Genomic DNA, 18,283 nt, shown 5'->3' with positions numbered 1-18,283 from the left:
TGGCCACTCTCTTCCCACCTGGCCACTCTCTTCCCACCTGGCCACTCTCTTCCCACCTGGCCACTCTCTCCCCACCTGCCCACTCTCTTCCCACCTGGCCACTCTCTTCCCACCTGGCCACTCTCTTCCCACCTGGCCACTCTCTTCCCACCTGGCCACTCTCTTCCCACCTGGCCACTCTCTTCCCACCTGGCCACTCTCTTCCCACCTGGCCACTCTCTCCCCACCTGGCCACTCTCTCCCCACCTGGCCACTCTTCCCCACCTGGCCACTCTCTTCCCACCTGGCCACTCTCTTCCCACCTGGCCACTCTCTTCCCACCTGGCCACTCTCTCCCCACCTGCCCACTCTCTTCCCACCTGCCCACTCTCTTCCCACCTGGCCACTCTCTTCCCACCTGGCCACTCTCTTCCCACCTGGCCACTCTCTTCCCACCTGCCCACTCTCCCCACTTGCCCACTCTCTTCCCACCTGGCCACTCTCTTCCCACCTGGCCACTCTCTTCCCACCTGCCCACTCTCTTCCCACCTGGCCACTCTCTCCCCACCTGCCCACTCTCTTCCCACCTGCCCACTCTCTCCCCACCTGGCCACTCTCTTCCCACCTGGCCACTCTCTTCCCACCTGCCCACTCTCTTCCCACCTGCCCACTCTCTTCCCACCTGGCCACTCTCTTCCCACCTGGCCACTCTCTCCCCACCTGCCCACTCTCTTCCCACCTGCCCACTCTCTCCCCACCTGGCCACTCTCTCCCCACCTGGCCACTCTCTCCCCACCTGCCCACTCTCTCCCCACCTGGCCACTCTCTTCCCACCTGGCCACTCTCTTCCCACCTGGCCACTCTCTTCCCACCTGGCCACTCTCTTCCCACCTGGCCACTCTCTCCCCACTTGCCCACTCTCTTCCCACCTGGCCACTCTCTCCCCACTTGCCCACTCTCTTCCCACCTGGCCACTCTCTTCCCACCTGGCCACTCTCTCCCCACCTGGCCACTCTCTTCCCACCTGGCCACTCTCTCCCCACCTGGCCACTCTCTCCCCACCTGGCCACTCTCTCCCCACCTGGCCACTCTCTCCCCACCTGCCCACTCTCTCCCACCTGGCCACTCTCTCCCCACCTGGCCACTCTCTCCCCACCTGGCCACTCTCTTCCCACCTGGCCACTCTCTTCCCACCTGCCCACTCTCTTCCCACCTGGCCACTCTCTCCCCACCTGGCCACTCTCTCCCCACCTGGCCACTCTCTTCCCACCTGGCCACTCTCTTCCCACCTGGCCACTCTCTCCCACCTGGCCACTCTCTTCCCACCTGGCCACTCTCTTCCCACCTGGCCACTCTCTTCCCACCTGGCCACTCTCTTCCCACCTGGCCACTCTCTCCCACCTGGCCACTCTCTTCCCACCTGGCCACTCTCTTCCCACCTGGCCACTCTCTTCCCACCTGGCCACTCTCTTCCCACCTGGCCACTCTCTTCCCACCTGCCACTCTCTTCCCACCTGGCCACTCTCTCCCCACCTGGCCCACTCTCTTCCCACCTGGCCACTCTCTTCCCACCTGGCCACTCTCTTCCCACCTGGCCACTCTCTTCCCACCTGGCCCACTCTCTTCCCACCTGCCCACTCTCTTCCCACCTGGCCACTCTCTTCCCACCTGGCCACTCTCTTCCCACCTGGCCCACTCTCTCCCCACCTGCCCACTCTCTCCCCACCTTGGCCACTCTCTTCCCACCTGGCCACTCTCTTCCCACCTGGCCACTCTCTTCCCACCTGGCCACTCTCTTCCCACCTGGCCACTCTCTCCCCACCTGCCCCTCACCTCTCTCTCCACACCTGGCCACTCTCTCCCACCTGGCCCACCTCTCTTCACCCTGGCCACTCTCGTCCCACCTGGCACTCTCTTCCCACCTGGCCCACTCTCTTCCACCTGCCCACTCTCTCCCCACCTGGCCACTCTCTTCCCACTGCCCACTCTCTCCCCACCTGCCCACTCTCTTCCCACCTGGCCACTCTCTTCCCACCTGGCCACTCTCTTCCCACCTGGCCACTCTCTCCCACTTGCCCACTCTCTCCACCTGGCCACTCTCTTCCCACCTGCCCACTCTCTTCCCCACCTGGCCACTCTCTTCCCACCTGGCCACTCTCTTCCCCAACTGCCCACTCTCTTCCCACCTGGCCACTCTCTTCCCACCTGGCCACTCTCTTCCCACCTGGCCACTCTATCCACCTGGCCCACTCTCTTCCCACCTGGCCACTCTCTTCCCACCTGGCCACTCTCTTCCCACCTGGCCACTCTCTCCCCACCTGGCCACTCTCTCCCCACCTGGCCACTCTTCCCACCTGGCCACTCTCTTCCCACCTGGCCACTCTCTTCCCACCTGGCCACTCTCTCCCCACCTGCCCACTCTCTTCCCACCTGCCCACTCTCTTCCCACCTGGCCACTCTCTTCCCACCTGGCCACTCTCTTCCCACCTGGCCACTCTCTTCCCACCTGCCCACTCTCCCCACTTGCCCACTCTCTTCCCACCTGGCCACTCTCTTCCCACCTGGCCACTCTCTTCCCACCTGCCCACTCTCTTCCCACCTGGCCACTCTCTCCCCACCTGCCCACTCTCTTCCCACCTGGCCACTCTCTCCCCACCTGGCCACTCTCTTCCCACCTGGCCACTCTCTTCCCACCTGCCCACTCTCTTCCCACCTGCCCACTCTCTTCCCACCTGCCCACTCTCTTCCCACCTGGCCACTCTCTCCCCACCACCTGCCACTCTCTTCCCACCTGCCACTCTCTTCCCCACCTGGCCACTCTCTTCCCACCTGGCCACTCTCTCCCCACCTGCCACTCTCTTCCACCTGCCCACTCTCTTCCCACCTGGCCACTCTCTTCCCACCTGGCCACTCTCTTCCCCACCTGGCCCACTCTCTTCCCACCTGGCCACTCTCTTCCCACCTGGCCACTCTCTTCCCCACCTGCCCACTCTCTTTCCCACCTGCCACTCTCTTCCCACCTGGCCCACTCTCTTCCCCACCTGGCCACTCTCTTCCCACCTGGCCACTCTCTTCCCCACCTGGCCACTCTCTTCCCACCTGGCCACTCTCTTCCCACCTGGCCACTCTCTTCCCACCTGGCCACTCTCTCCCACCTGCCACTCTCTCCCACCTGGCCACTCTCTCCCACCTGGCCCACTCTCTTCCCACCTGCCACTCTCTTCCCACCTGGCCCACTCTCTTCCCACCTGGCCACTCTCTTCCCCACCTGGCCACTCTCTTCCCACCTGCCCACTCTCTTCCCACCTGCCCACTCTCTCCCCACTGGCCACTCTCTCCCCACCTGGCCACTCTCTTCCCACCTGGCCCACTCTCTTCCCCACCTGGCCACTCTCTTCCCACCTGGCCACTCTCTTCCCACCTGCCCACTCTCTTCCCACCTGCCACTCTCTTCCCACCTGGCCCACTCTCTTCCCACCTGGCCACTCTCTCTCCCACCTGGCCACTCTCTTCCCACCTGGCCACTCTCTTCCCACCTGGCCACTCTCTTCCCACCTGGCCACTCTCTCCCCACCTGGCCACTCTCTTCCCACCTGCCACTCTCTTCCCACCTGCCCACTCTCTCCCCACCTGGCCACTCTCTTCCCACCTGGCCACTCTCTCCCCACCTGCCCACTCTCTTCCCACCTGCCACTCTCTTCCACCTGGCCACTCTCTTCCCACCTGGCCACTCTCTCCCCACCTGCCCACTCTCTCCCCACCTGCCACTCTCTCCCACCTGGCCACTCTCTTCCCCACCTGGCCACTCTCTCCCCACCTGCCCACTCTCTTCCCCACCTGGCCACTCTCTTCCCACCTGGCCACTCTCTTCCCACCTGGCCCACTCTCTTCCCACCTGGCCACTCTCTTCCCACCTGGCCCACTCTCTTCCCACCTGGCCACTCTCTCCCACCTGGCCACTCTCTCCCACCTGGCCACTCTCTCCCCACTTGCCCACTCTCTTCCCACCTGCCCACTCTCTTCCCACCTGGCCACTCTCTTCCCACCTGGCCACTCTCTTCCCCACCTGGCCACTCTCTTCCCACCTGGCCACTCTCTCCCCACCTGCCACTCTCTTCCCACCTGGCCACTCTCTTCCCACCTGGCCACTCTCTCCACCTGCCCACTCTCTTCCCACCTGGCCACTCTCTTCCCACCTGCCCACTCTCTTCCCACCTGCCCACTCTCTTCCCACCTGCCCACTCTCTTCCCACCTGCCCACTCTCTTCCCACCTGGCCACTCTCTTCCCACCTGGCCACTCTCTCCCCACCTGGCCACTCTCTTCCCACCTGCCCACTCTCTTCCCACCTGGCCACTCTCTTCCCACCTGCCCACTCTCTCCCCACCTGCCCACTCTCTTCCCACCTGCCCACTCTCTTCCCACCTGCCCACTCTCTCCCCACCTGCCCACTCTCCCCACCTGCCCACTCTCTCCCCACCTGCCCACTCTCTCCCCACCTGCCCACTCTCTTCCCACCTGGCCACTCTCTCCCCACCTGGCCACTCTCTTCCCACCTGCCCACTCTCTCCCCACCTGCCCACTCTCTTCCCACCTGCCCACTCTCTTCCCACCTGCCCACTCTCTTCCCACCTGCCCACTCTCTTCCCACCTGGCCACTCTCTTCCCACCTGGCCACTCTCTTCCCACTTGCCCGCACTTCCCACCTGCCCATCCACTCACCAGTCAGCCACAAATCCATTCACCCTGCCTGCCAGTCAGTAACCAATCCATCCCTTGACTTGAGAATGATCCAGGACGGACCGAAATGTCGTCATCCCTTCACCTTTTAGTGTGTGGTCTAGTCAAACAAATTCATCCACCCACCCACCCTGCCTACTAGCCATTCAGTCAATTGCCCACCCCCCACCCCCACTCCTGGCAGCCTGTCTGCTAGCCAGCCAGTTACCCAGCCAGTCAGCCTACCACCATCCAGTTGCGCCCCCAAATGTCACTAAAAGGTTTCCAACATTTTAAAACCTCCGGATTTAGTGGATTCCTGGATTTAATGACCTGTTTATAGCCCCATATAGGTTGTTAAATAGAGTGGATACTGTATTTTGAAATGTTAGAAATATAGTAATTATAGAATTGCCTTTATTCATATTTATAATTGTTTACATATATATTAACAGCATGCAGCAAAAGAACCATTTGGAGAGCAAGCTGAGAATACCATTAGAGTCAACTACTTTGGGACTTTAGCAGTTTGCCATGGTCTCTTTTCCCTGCTCAGACCTCACGCTCGGGTGGTCACAGTCTCTAGCTCCTGTGGCCACCTTTTACAAATTAATGGTAATGAACCTGAAGCTGCAGCACTCAGAGAGAAGTTTGCATCACCAACTTTAACAGAACAAGAACTAGGAGAACTTATGAATCAGTTCATTGTGTAAGTGTATTTTAAGCTTTTTGTAATATTTAGTTCTCTTTATATTACAACAGGTAGCGGCAACTGAATCATTTGGAGAACAAGCAGAGAACACAATAAGGGTGAATTATTTTGGCACACTTGCAGTATGTCGAGCACTCTATCCCCTTCTTCGGCCTCATGCCAGGGTGTCAATGGTGTCTAGCAGTTCCGGTCATCTCTTGAGAATCAATGGAGATGAACCTGCTGCATCAGCTCTTAGGCAGAAGTTGTCATCCTCAACACTTACTGAAGGAGAACTTAGTGAATTAATGAATCAGTTCATAAAGTAAGAATAGAGATTTTTTGTTGCAAAGTACTTTTGTTTTGAGTTATAGAGGCTTCTGTTTTGAACTGTGTGTGTGTGTGTGTGTGTGTGTGTGTAAAGAGTTTCTGGGGGGAGCCCCTACGGCTCCCTGGAGCTATCCATGGCTGATATGGATACCCTAACTCTTTTGCATCAGTCGATGTGGGTGGAGTTCTAGGCCTATTGGGAACCACGAGCCAGAACCTGGGCCCCATCACAGAGGCATGAAGAGCAATGGTGGATAGAAATGCGTATGTGATTTGGAGCATTCTATATCTGCCGTCGACTGGGACGGGCACCCAGAAAGGTAAGTGCCTCAAAGCAAACTCCTATTCTGGTTAACAACGAAAATCATCAAACGAGTGGACAGAACTCCCCAAAAGAAAAACGAGCAAACAAGCATGACGTCACACAAGCCACGCCGCATGTCTGCGCATTTCCCCCCCCCCCCCACTCCCCGGGAGGGGGAAGGGGGAGCCCCAGACCCCCTGTGCCGGCGATCCTTGCCCCAGTTCTGAGGCTGGATATAAAAAATACAAAAAAAAAAAAACTACTGAAGGGAGGGAGGGTCGCCGGGGAGCCTCCGGGACTCACCCAGAAAATGGCATTTCTTTAAATTCAAAGCTGGTTTTCTGGGGGGAGTCTTTACAGCTCCCTGGAACTACTTCACTCAAGACAAAATAAGAGAAAAGGGACCTACCCGGGAGGCGGTCGGTGCTCCACTCCTCAACTCGAAGTTGAAACAACAGGCTACAACCGCCAACCCAAATTGACACAGGCCCGACTGGGCCCCTACCTCGTGCATTCAGGGCCCTGTTCAACCGCCAAAAACCCAGTGCCCGAATGTCTGCCCAAGAAATATTGCCAAAGACAGCATCAAGAGCAGCAAACTTACGAACGTCATGGGCACGGGGATAGATTGCAGGCTGGCTTGACTTAATGACCCTGTGGACGACCTGAGAGACCCTGAATCTGCTAACAGGGAAGGAGGGAAACCGGGTTAACCCAAAGCACGTTCCTGGACACAGAAGCCGTGGCACACAGATAACGGCGGAGGGCCGCAACCGGACAACACATGATGAATCCCCGGCCTGACGAACCAAGCATCAACAACTCAAGGACCCCTCCGGAAAGCAGCAGTCTCATTCTGTGCCAGAAAAAATGGAGACGGCTGCAGACGAATATACCTATGACCACGATCAAAAGAGCAAAAAACTTCTGCGCCGGAGAAGAGCATGAAGCTCCGCCACCCGACCCCCAAAGGGTAATGCCAATAGAAAAGAGCCTTAGCAAAACAATCCAGAACCGAAGGGGTCACAACAAACCAAGGATAAGAAAGATAGGAAAGCACTCTATCCAAAGACCAAGACGGCTCAGGCTGCGCATGAGCAGGCGGGTGGTGAAACAACGCACTACACAGCTTGCAAAAGGATGCAGAAGTAACATAGATACCGAAAGCAAGCGGCAGCGGCTCCGCCAGTGCCGCACGATGCGAGGCGACAGTATTACGCATAAGATGACTGTCCTGGAACAACCAAGAGAGAAAGGACAACACCACCCTAACCGAAAGCGAAGAGTAAGGACGAAGAGACAAAAAGAACCAGAAGGACCGCCAGGAAACTTCATACTGCCGCCGAGAAGAAGCTCCCGCAGGTGGGAAAAAAGCAAAGAAGCCACCTGATCACCATAGAGACGATGATAAACCCGAGTCAAAAACACCAAATGGGAAGACTTGAGGAGAAGAGTGAACCAGTCTCGTACTGGCCTGGGCCGATCTCCTGAAAGAGGCGGAGCCACAGAAAAACATCCGGGTTCAAACACCGGGCAAGCAGCGCCTGAAACCACGGCTGGGTCGGCCACCACGAGGCCAAGAGGATGACTCGCCCTCTGGTAAGTCTCCAAGCAAGCCAGGACCTGGAGCAACATCTGAACCGGGGGGAAGAGGTACAGGAACCCCCATCTTGGCCAGTCATGCCGAAAGGCATCGATCCTGATAGTCTCGCAGTTGGGAAAGGATGCCACATATACCAAAAGACACCTCGACCATCCTGACACGAAGAGGTCCACCTCCGGGCGCCCGAACGTCTGGCAGAGCCAACTGAAGGAGTCAGTGTCGTCCGTTTATTCCGTGGACAGGGGAACGAACTGGGACAGGCGATCTGCCAGGATGTTGGACACCCCCCCACCCCCAGATGTGAACTGCCCGGAGAGCCAAACCCCAAGAACTCAGCAGACGAGTCACTCGAAGCGACCAACCCCAAAGAGCCAAGGACCACATTGAACCCACTTGGTTCAGGCAATGAACCACCAGGGAGCAGTCCAAATGGAGCCGGATCGTCGATCCCCAGGGAACTTAAAAAGATTCCATGGGAAACTGTTCTAAATAATACACGTCCTATAGAAGGAATAGAAAAACTGACTTCGGAAGCGTATCAAGTCTGTCTGAAACGTGTTCCTTCGAGGAAAACCAGAAAGAGATCCAACGTAGAAAGAGAATGCAGACGACACTAAAAGAAGGAAAAAATAACGGAAATGCTTAAGCAGACACAACTTTCCCGTCAAAGAAGGAATAATTTAAATAGGGAGATTGAAGAAATCTAGCGGAAATTGAAACACTCATATCAAACTGAAGAAAGGCAGTTAGAGCAGAAAGCAATTCAGGAAATAAAGAAAAATCCAAAATACTGCTTCACATATGCGAAATTAAAAGCAAAAACCACTGCCAGTATTGGACCTATTCGTACAAGTGAAGGTTCATACATGGAGGATGACAAAGAAATTGGTGAAAGCCTAAAAAAACAGTATAAGGACATGTTTAGCACTCCAATAAACAACATGAAAGTAGAAGATCCAGACAATTTCTTTATGCGGGATAACCAAACCCCTGTAAATATAACTGATATCAACACGAGCGTACTAGACTTTGAAACAGAAATTAAAACCATGCCCAAGCACTCGGCCCCGGGTCCAGATTCATGGAATTCAATATTTATAAAGAAATGCAAAGTGCGGTAGCACAGGCACTCAGTATAGTGTGGAAGAAGAGCTTGGACTCGGGGGAGATACCAGATGCACTTAAAGTACCAGACGTAGCCCCTCTACACAAGGGAGGGAGCAAACCATTGGCAAAGAATTATAGATCAGTTGTACTAACGTCGCACATAATAAAAGTATTTGAGTGAGTGATTAGTAGTCAGGTCACCAGTTTCATGGAGACCAATGACCTTCACAACCCAGGCCAACATGGATTTCGAGCGGGAAGATCGTGCCTCTCACAGCTACTTGATCACTATAACAAAGTCTCTGAGGCATTAGAAGAAAAACAGAATGCTGATGTGATATACACAAACTTCGCAAAGGCTTTCGATAAATGTGACCATGAAGTGATAGTACACAAAATGAAGTCAATGGGAATAACCGGTAAAGTAGGATGCTGGATACTCAGTTTTCTGTCAAACAGTACTCAGCGAGTAAGAGTCAACCATATAAAATCAAGTCCAAGCGCAGTTAAAAGCTCTGTACCTCGGTACAGTTCTTGCACCGCTGCTTATCCTTCTTATCATATCAGATGTAGACAAAAATACAAGTCACAGCTTCATATCATCCTTTGCAGATGATACAAAAATCAGTATGAAAATTACCTCGGCTGAAGACATTGAAAAACTTCAAGCTGATATTAACACTATTGCCGGCGCCATGCGCGCTCAGCAGACTTTGACGTCATAGGGTCAATGGTGCGGGCGAGCGTGCAGTGACGCCTAAATGTGTATACTCGTTTGAGTTTTCTTACCTTAATTCTTGTGCTATGTCGTTCGTTTTGGTATCATTGTGTTCGCAATTAAATTCTCTGCAGGTGTATATGCATATAATGCCCAATAGCCTGGCAAAACTCTCCACAGCAAAGCCTAAAGTCGGAAAAGTTATCGTGAGCGCACAAAATCAGTAAAATGTATATACTGATTTCAGTTTTCTCACCTTAATTCTCGTGCTACGTCGTTCGTTTTGGTATCATTGTGTTCGCAATTAAATTCCCTGCAGATGTATATGCATATAATGTCCAAAAGCCTGGCGAGACTCCCTGCAGCAAAGCCTAAAGTTACCCGTGAACGAGCACTAATTTGCACATCACAGCCTAATGTGTATACTCGTTCAGTTTGATAACATCAATTTTCATGTTACATCACTCGTTTTGGTATCAAATTGTTCGCAAAATAAAGGTGCGCATTTTAACCCTTAAACCGCGCAAATCATATATATATGATATCAGTGACAAAACCGAAACCGCGCACATCATATATATATGATTTCGTGTCTAGCGCTATAATTTAAACGCCCCGCCTGGAATAGGGGCAGCTATAGTACAGCCACGACCGATAGTTGCCAGATGCCACCTAGAAAAAAAATCCAGGCCAACATTCTTGGGTGTTACAGCGTCAGTATTGAGCAAGCCACCAAGGCTGGCGCATGCAGCACGAGCTCACAGCACCGCTGTTCAGCTTGTGACCACCGCATTGCCTACAAATGCCATAATATATATGATACTGCTATTATTTAGCATTCATAGTATTACTGAAGCCCCCTGACTTTGATAAAACTGACCAGGATTCTGATAATAGCAGGATTGTGGTGATATTTTGCGCTGTGCTCCATGGAGGAAGGAGTAAGGCTGTGGAGGGAGGGTTGTGGTGTCGTCTTCTGACTGTGTGTGGCTACCTTATATTGACTGCACTCACCATACCAGCTTAGTGGTTCGCTATGGTGAACACAAATGTAGATACTTATATATAACATGTGTATAGTGCGAGATAACAGCGAGAGGAGTAGGTTGAGAGCCGCCATTTTGGTGAGGGAGGTGCGTCGTCTGCACGACTTGGCATGTTGTTTACTGATGACCACTATAGTCTTTGGGCACCATACCAGCTTATTTGTACAGGTATGATGAATAAAACAGGTAGATACTTATATATAATGTGTGTATATAGCATAATAACACCACAAACAATATTGTTGGAGGAGAAATATTAGTGTGTCTGGCCTTGAGCACGGCCGCCGATCAGCTGACTGTGTGAGTAGCTACGTCTTTGTGCCTTTACTCACCATACAAGCTTAGATGTTTTATGTTCTAGTTTTAGATGTTTTATGTTCTAGTTTTATGGAAAACAATGAATTGCACAATCCAGGACAACATGGATTTAGAGCGGGAAGATCCTGTCTGTCACAGTTACTCAACCACTATGACAAAATCACAGAAGCCTTAGAAGAAAAGCAAAATGCAGATGTTGTATACACAGACTTTGCAAAGGCGTTCGACAAATGTGACCATGGGGTCATAGCTCACAAAATGAGGTCAATGGGAATAACTGGAAAAGTAGGACACTGGATACTCAATTTCCTGTCGAACAGAACACAAAGAGTAACAGTCAATCAGATAAAATCGAGTCCAAGTGATGTTAAAAGCTCTGTACCTCAAGGTACAGTCCTTGCACCACTACTATTCCTTATTCTCATATCTGATATAGACAAAAATACACGTCACAGCTTCGTGTCGTCCTTTGCAGATGACACAAAAATCAGCATGAAAATTACCTCTGCTGAAGACATTGAAAAACTACAAGCAGATGTCAACAAAGTTTTCGATTGGGCAGCAGAAAATAACATGGTGTTTAACAGTGATAAATTTCAGGTACTCAGGTACGGCAAAAATGAGGATCTGAAACATAATACAGGGTACAAAACACAATCGAATCTTCCCATAGTAGAAAAACAGCATGTCAAGGATTTGGGAATAATGATGTCCGACAATCTAACGTTTAGGGAGCATAACCAAGCAAATATCGTGTCAGCCAGAAAAATGATCGGATGGATTACGAGAACTTTCAAATCCAGGGATCCCATCACAATGGTTGTACTCTTCAAGTCACTTGTTTTGTCCCGTCTTGAGTACTGCTCAGTACTCGCTTCCCCCTTCAGAGCAGGAGAGATTGCTGAAATAGAGGGAATACAGAGAACATATACGGCACGCATAGATGAGATAAAGCACCTAAATTATTGGGATCGTCTCAAAGCTCTCCAAATGTACTCTCTAGAAAGGAGACGAGAGAGATACCAAATAATATACACATGGAAAATACTGGAGGGTCAGGTCCAAAATCTACACAGTAAAATAACAACGTACTGGAGTGAACGATATGGAAGAAAATGCAAGATTGAACCAGTGAAGAGCAGAAGTACCATAGGCACAATCAGAGAGCACTGTATAAACATCAGAGGTCCGCGGTTGTTCAACGTCCTCCCAGCAACTCTTAAGAAATATTTCCGGAACAACCGTGGACATCTTCAAGAGAAAACTGGACGGTTTTCTGAAAGAAGTTCCGGATCAGCCGGGCTGTGGTGGGTATGTGGCCCTGCGGGCCGCTCCAAGCAACAGCCTGGTGGACCAGACTCTCACAAGTCGAGCCTGGCCTCGGGCCGGGCTTGGGGAGTAGAACTCCCAGAACCCCATCAACCAGGTATCAACCAACCAACCAGATGTACAGTTATGGTGAACAAAACATGTAAATACGTATATATAACGTCTGTGTATAGTGAATAAATGCAAAAACAGTATTGTGGGAGGAGGATGAGGGCGAGTGAGGTGGTGTTGAGGGAGGGAGTGGCTCGCTGGTGTTTGGTGGTCACTCCTCGTTGCTTTTTGACTCACAAGACCAACTTAGTAGTTCGTTATGGTGAACAAAACATGCAGATACTTATATATAACCTGTGTATATAGTGTAACAACAGCAAAACTATTTGTTTATTGTTTTATGAACATAATAATTGAATCACTAATATGCACACCATAATTTTGAGTGCATCGATGGTTCACACATTTTATTATATAAATATACCACAAATCACTGTATGGAATAATATTACTGCAAAAAACTAAGAAAAAATCAGAGACATGGAAATTATTAGGTAATAATATATTTGTGGCAACTGCCGTCTGACAGCTCGGGCGGAGTAGACCTCGTCTGGCGAAGGCTCTGCCAACGCCCCTTTTTTGCCACACTTCCCTACCCTATTGCGGCTAAAATATGCCACCTACGATTTTTTTGTTATTTTTTCCGTGATCAGGGAACAAAAATGAACACTTCTATAAGACGAAAGAATTTTTTGGATTTTTTTTTTGTTGCGCCTGTGGGTGTGAATTCCATTTGGGCCCCTAGCGGTTTGAGGGTTAAGGTTTAAACAAGGAATGTTCATCCAAGCGGTCACCGAGGCCGAGCGTTGGAGCTGGTTGTCATCAACTATGATTCGCCACAGTGTAAACAGTTATATAGTGTTTTATTATCCATACCCATTGTTTCTAGTGAGAAATGGTTGAAGGATGATAAAATGGTGTCAGGGGAGGGCATTGATGAGAGTTGTTGTCAAGGGGGCAAGTGGTGTCAGTAGTTAGGGTTTATTGTCAGGGGGCAAGTTACGTATTCTCACAGGAGGCAGGTTGTCAGAGGTAAAAGTTGTCAAGGGAAGCTGGCGTAATAGTGGTGTCAGTAGAGGCAGGTTGTCAGTGGTAGAAGTTGTCAGGGGAAGCTGGCATAATAGTGGTGTCGATAGAGGCTGGTTGTCATTGGTAGAAGTTGTCAAGGGAAGCTGGCATAATAGTGGTGTCAATAGAGGCTGGTTGTCAGTGGTAGAAGTTGTCAAGGGAAGCTGGCATAATAGTGGTGTCAATAGAGGCTGGTTGTCAGTGGTAGAAGTTGTCAAGGGAAGCTGGCATAATAGTGGTGTCAATAGAAGCTGTAGAGGCAACATGTGACTGGCGCCTCCGTGCTTCCCCTCCAGCCACACCTCACCCACCCTCCTGCACCTGACCACCAGAGACCAGCTACTACTTGCTCTCCTCTCCTCTCGTCGTCAGATGCCACAAGTCAATTTAATTATGTTAATTATCGCATTATCTACACTGAAAATAGCCTTTTTATTAGAAAAAATGTCATATTGAAGCAATAATAATGGTGAAAATTGTGATATATAGAGCATTTTATACAGTTGGAACACATTTCCCTTTCACAGAATTTTTAAGACAATTGGGGTGTAGAAAACCACAGCAGACTTGGCATTGGGTGGCCAGGCAACAGTGTGTCTTTTCTGGAGCCATTGGGGAGGCAGAGGTGTGGGGGGGGGTTGGGGGTTCCTGGATCCCTCCCTCTAACAGCCTATGTAATACATTAGGTATTAATACAGTACTGTACTGTATAAAATGAATAAAACTTCAAAACAAACAATATTTTATTATAACAACAAACAATAGTATTTTAAACAAAACACTTTGTAAATCTATTTAAATAAAATTTTGAGTAGGCTAATAAAACAAGCACAGGTCGTGTGAACGTTAGGCCTTGGTGAGGTGGCTGGCACCATTTATCTCCACTCCTCCTAGTGTGAAAACATGTTGCTTGCACATGAAGGCTAATTTTGAGCAATTTTTATAGTTTGAACTCTTATAATCTGCCAAGATGTCTCAGAGCAGCATTCGTGGTGTTCAAGATTCGAAAAAAAGGAGAAAATATTTGTCAATTGATCAGAAAATTGATTTAATAGAGAAAGCAGAGCGTGAATACTCTGTCACCCGTCTCGCCCAAGAATTCAACATCGGTAAAGCTACAGTTTGTAATATAAAAAAGCAGACGGAGAATATCAGGAAATTCGTTGCTCAAACTCAAACTCATGCAATTGGCAACAGGAAAACATTGAAGCCTGCAAAATATACGGATTTGGACTCGTCTGTATTCAAATGGTTTACACAGCATCGTGTGAAAGGAATTGCTGTTTCAGTTGATTCTATTAGAAATGCAGCTGAAAGACTTGCTGAAAAGTTAAACATAGACAATTTCAAGGCTAGCACTGGATGGGTACGTCGATTTAAAGAGAGGCATGGCATCATTAACAACAAAATTTCTGGCGAAGCATTAAGTGCAGATGTTGGAAGTGTTAATGCATTTAAACATAAACTTTCTCAGCACATGGTATCTAATAATCTAAGCTGGTTTAGGGTGTACAGTGCACATGAAACAGGCTTTAACTGGAAATGCCTTCAAAGAAACACTTTGGCCTCTAGGCTTGAGGAGAATATTTCTGGTTGCAAGGTAAGCAAGGAAAGAATTTCAGCATTATTGTGCCCTAACGCAGATGGCAGTCACTGAACAAAGTGCGCAATTGTTGGGAAATATGCCAACCCCAGAGCATTGAAAACTGCATGAACAGACTACCTGTCGTTTATTACAACACAAAAAATGCCTGGTTCACAGATTATTTTTGAAGACTGGTTCCAGAATCACTTTTGTAAAGAAGAAAGTAAGCATCAGATCAATGAGCATGGCATTTGTCCTGCTGATGTAAAGGCAACCGGCCAAGCGGACAACACACTGGACTTGTGATCCTGTGGTCCCGGGTTCGATGCCAGGCGCCAGCGAGAAACAATGGGCAGTTTCTTTCACTCTATGCCCCTGTTACCTAGCAGTAAAATAGGTACCTGGGAGTTAGTCATCTGTCACGGGCTGCTTCCTGGGGGTGGAGGCCTGGTCGAGGACCGGGCTGTGGGGACACTAAAGCCCCGAAATCATCTCAAGATAACCTCAAGATAGCAACCCTGCTGATTGATAATGCCCCAGCTCACCCCATTGCTAAATTAACATAGCCTGATGGTAAAATAACATGTATGGCTTTACCAACAAACACTACATCTCTAATACAGCCCATGGATCAGGGGGTTATCTATGCTCTCAAACAGCTTTATAAGAGAGCTATGAATGTAGAAATTATGGAAGTTGTGCTCTCTGAGGAAGACGAGAGGCTTAATAAGGATATAAGGGCTAGTAGAACACTAGAAAACTTCAAAAAATATTCAATTAAAGACGCAATTTACAACTGGGCCAAACAATGGAACAAGTTGAAGGTCACCACATTAAAGAATGCATGAAATAAAATTCCGAGTCCGGTACCTGGTGAGAATGAAGATAAAGATGACTATGATTTTGAGGGCTTTGATAATGCGATTTTTGAGACATTAAGAGATGCTGGCGAGGAAGATTTGCAACTTTCTGATGTGACTGAGTGGTTAGATAATGATGCTGCTGATCCAGGTTATGGGGAATTAACTGATGATGAGATTATCCAGTGTGTTACTGGTAATGGTGATGAGGATGCGGAAGAGGAGGAAGATACCTGTAGCATGTTACCTATTCCATATGCTACATCATTACAAAACGTTAATGAGTTGCTTGATATGGTTGCTGTAACTGATGATGAAGACGTGGCAGATTATTATCTACACCTAAGGGGATTAAAAGATATTACAATAAAGAAGCTCCTAACGAAGAACCTAAGATTCAAAAGGTCTTGGTACAGTTTAACAGTAGGGCTACAGGACCAGCACCCAGCACCAGCAAGGACTCACCTGAGGATGCTCAGGCAACTGGACCAGCACCCAGCACTAGCAAGGACTCACCTGAGGATGCTCAGGCAACTGGACCAGCACCCAGCACTAGCAAGGACTCACCTGAGGATGCTCAGGCAACTGGACCAGCACCCAGCACTTGCCATATCTTACCTGGGAGTGCCAGTTGAGCTGTACAACACAGTTCTAATGTACAAAGTGTAAAAAGTGTAGTTTAAGTGATACAGTACAGTATACGTTTACTTCAGTAGTGTGATTCTAGCGATCTGTACTTATGTACAGACTGTAGTGTATAATGTACATTTGTTAGAAAAGTTACTGTTCTTTAATGAATTTATATTCATATCATATCTGGCACTCTCAGGGTATTGAGGCTAAAACTCTGCACTACACAACTCAACTGTTAAGGTAAGTACAGTAAAATACAATAACAGTTTATTGCTAGATTTAGAAACTAGATTTTTTATTTAGAAAGATTACGTAAGGTAATTACATAAGTTAGGTAAGCTTAAAAAAAATTGGAGGTTCAGAGTTTTTTTGGGGGGGCAGGACGGATGGAACAAATTCCGCACTGGAACGAATCGGCTTCGCCCCATATAGTTCGTTGTGAGGACGCACTGTGTCTGAAACCTGTCTCGGGACATATATTTTCCCTAAGAAAGGTGTTGGATAGTCTGGTCTTTGCTCCAATAATCAGTGATAGCGTGTTTGACACAATGTTTCAATAACATACATATTGCTAAAAATACATACATTTCACCTACAGTTGTGTTTTTCCAACGCTGCAATCGTGAATATTCTGTTATCTCTTTTCCAATGAGATAAGCCGCATGAAGGTTCGTTTGGTGTACAATATATTCCATGAGCAGCTTATCATAAAATGCTGTAAAATAATCCATTTCACACATGTCCTCACCATTACCCGGGAAAAGGTTTGTAATCCCAACGTCTCTATAGTCAAAGGCAGGAATTAGAGGAATAAAATCATCACCATCACTCCACACAAGTACACCTGGTGTCTTGCGAGATGCAACAGTGGCACGACAGTGAGGAAGCGTTGCACACCGTGGACCAGGAGCTGAAGCCCGCCTATGCAAAGTACGGGTGCTACGTGAACGTGAGGTAAAATCACGTGAACATGTGGCTCTTGGTTCCTCATGTGGTACCATGCGGTGGTGCATGGCTGGGCGAGACGCTGCTGACGCAACAAATTCTCGCCTGGTAACTCCACTGATACTAGCAACAGGCACAGTAATACTATGCTCTGAATCCACTTCACTAAACCCAGAAAAGGAATCACCTTCCTCTGACTCGTCGCCCAAAATATCCTCATACTGTAAATAATAACAGGAACTGTGTGGTCGTGGGGTGGATTGGAGTAGACACTGGGCGAGGTGGCATGGGTGAGCGTGTAGGCCTCGCCATGGGAGGAGGCTGTACAGTACAGTATCTCATTTTCACTGTCTGCTACTATCATCGGTCAATTGTGTGTAGTCCTTATCATTGTCAGTCATCAAAATCACTTTCCTCACCAGAAAATAATTAACTAGTTATTTGCTCCTGGGTAAGTGAATGCATGGTGCATGCCCAGGAGGCATTTGGCCGTGCGCTCGCCATGGTGACCGCTGGATAACTGGGGCCTCCCAGGCGTTGGTAGCGTGAGCTGGATTTTTTACAAAATGGCAGCTCTTTACTATAGCCTCCGGGCAGCATATGGGGGTGCCTTCCCACTTTCGCTGGCCATTCAAATCTTGCGCAGTACATCATCACGTCATATGTTGTGATGCACAATTCATAGCAAGTTACTCGACATGTCATATGACTTGATGCACAATTCATAGCAAGTTACTCAACACATCATATGACGTGATGCGCAGTTTAAGGGTTAAGCAGATCGGGCCAGTCTATTACGTAGCTGGTTCAATTTTCTCTTTAAGTCTTCGTGTCTGGTCTTCTGACACGGGTCTATCACCACTTGTATGATGAGCTGTTGGTTTCGTTTATGGTGTCCCAACTGTGTGCTTCGTCTCAGTGGCTGTATGAAGTTTCCTGGAAGTCCTCCTGTTATTTCTTATTCCTTAGTAGGTTTACTTCCGTCTCTAATAAGGTTG

The 18,283-nt window shown here is 49.3% G+C and overlaps 1 protein-coding gene across 5 annotated transcripts in view; it reads left to right on the top strand.

Annotated features, from left to right (window-relative positions):
- The window catches only part of LOC123759292 (carbonyl reductase [NADPH] 3), a 188,491-nt gene that overhangs the window by 123,038 nt on the left and 47,170 nt on the right, over window positions 1-18,283 (top strand). For 3 of the 5 annotated variants that reach the window (XM_069334980.1, XM_069334982.1, XM_069334983.1), the window contains exon 5: window positions 5,460-5,713. In XM_069334980.1, coding sequence (XP_069191081.1) covers window positions 5,460-5,713 — 254 coding nt within the window. Of the gene's footprint in view, window positions 1-5,152; window positions 5,407-5,459; window positions 5,714-18,283 lie in introns of all 5 variants that reach the window. The other 2 variants (XM_069334981.1, XM_069334984.1) reach the window with 1 other exon arrangement.

The sequence above is a fragment of the Procambarus clarkii genome, chromosome 32 (genome assembly GCF_040958095.1).
Source record: "Procambarus clarkii isolate CNS0578487 chromosome 32, FALCON_Pclarkii_2.0, whole genome shotgun sequence".
Classification (NCBI taxonomy): domain Eukaryota; kingdom Metazoa; phylum Arthropoda; class Malacostraca; order Decapoda; family Cambaridae; genus Procambarus; species Procambarus clarkii.
This window is presented reverse-complemented; position numbering and strand designations above follow the sequence as displayed.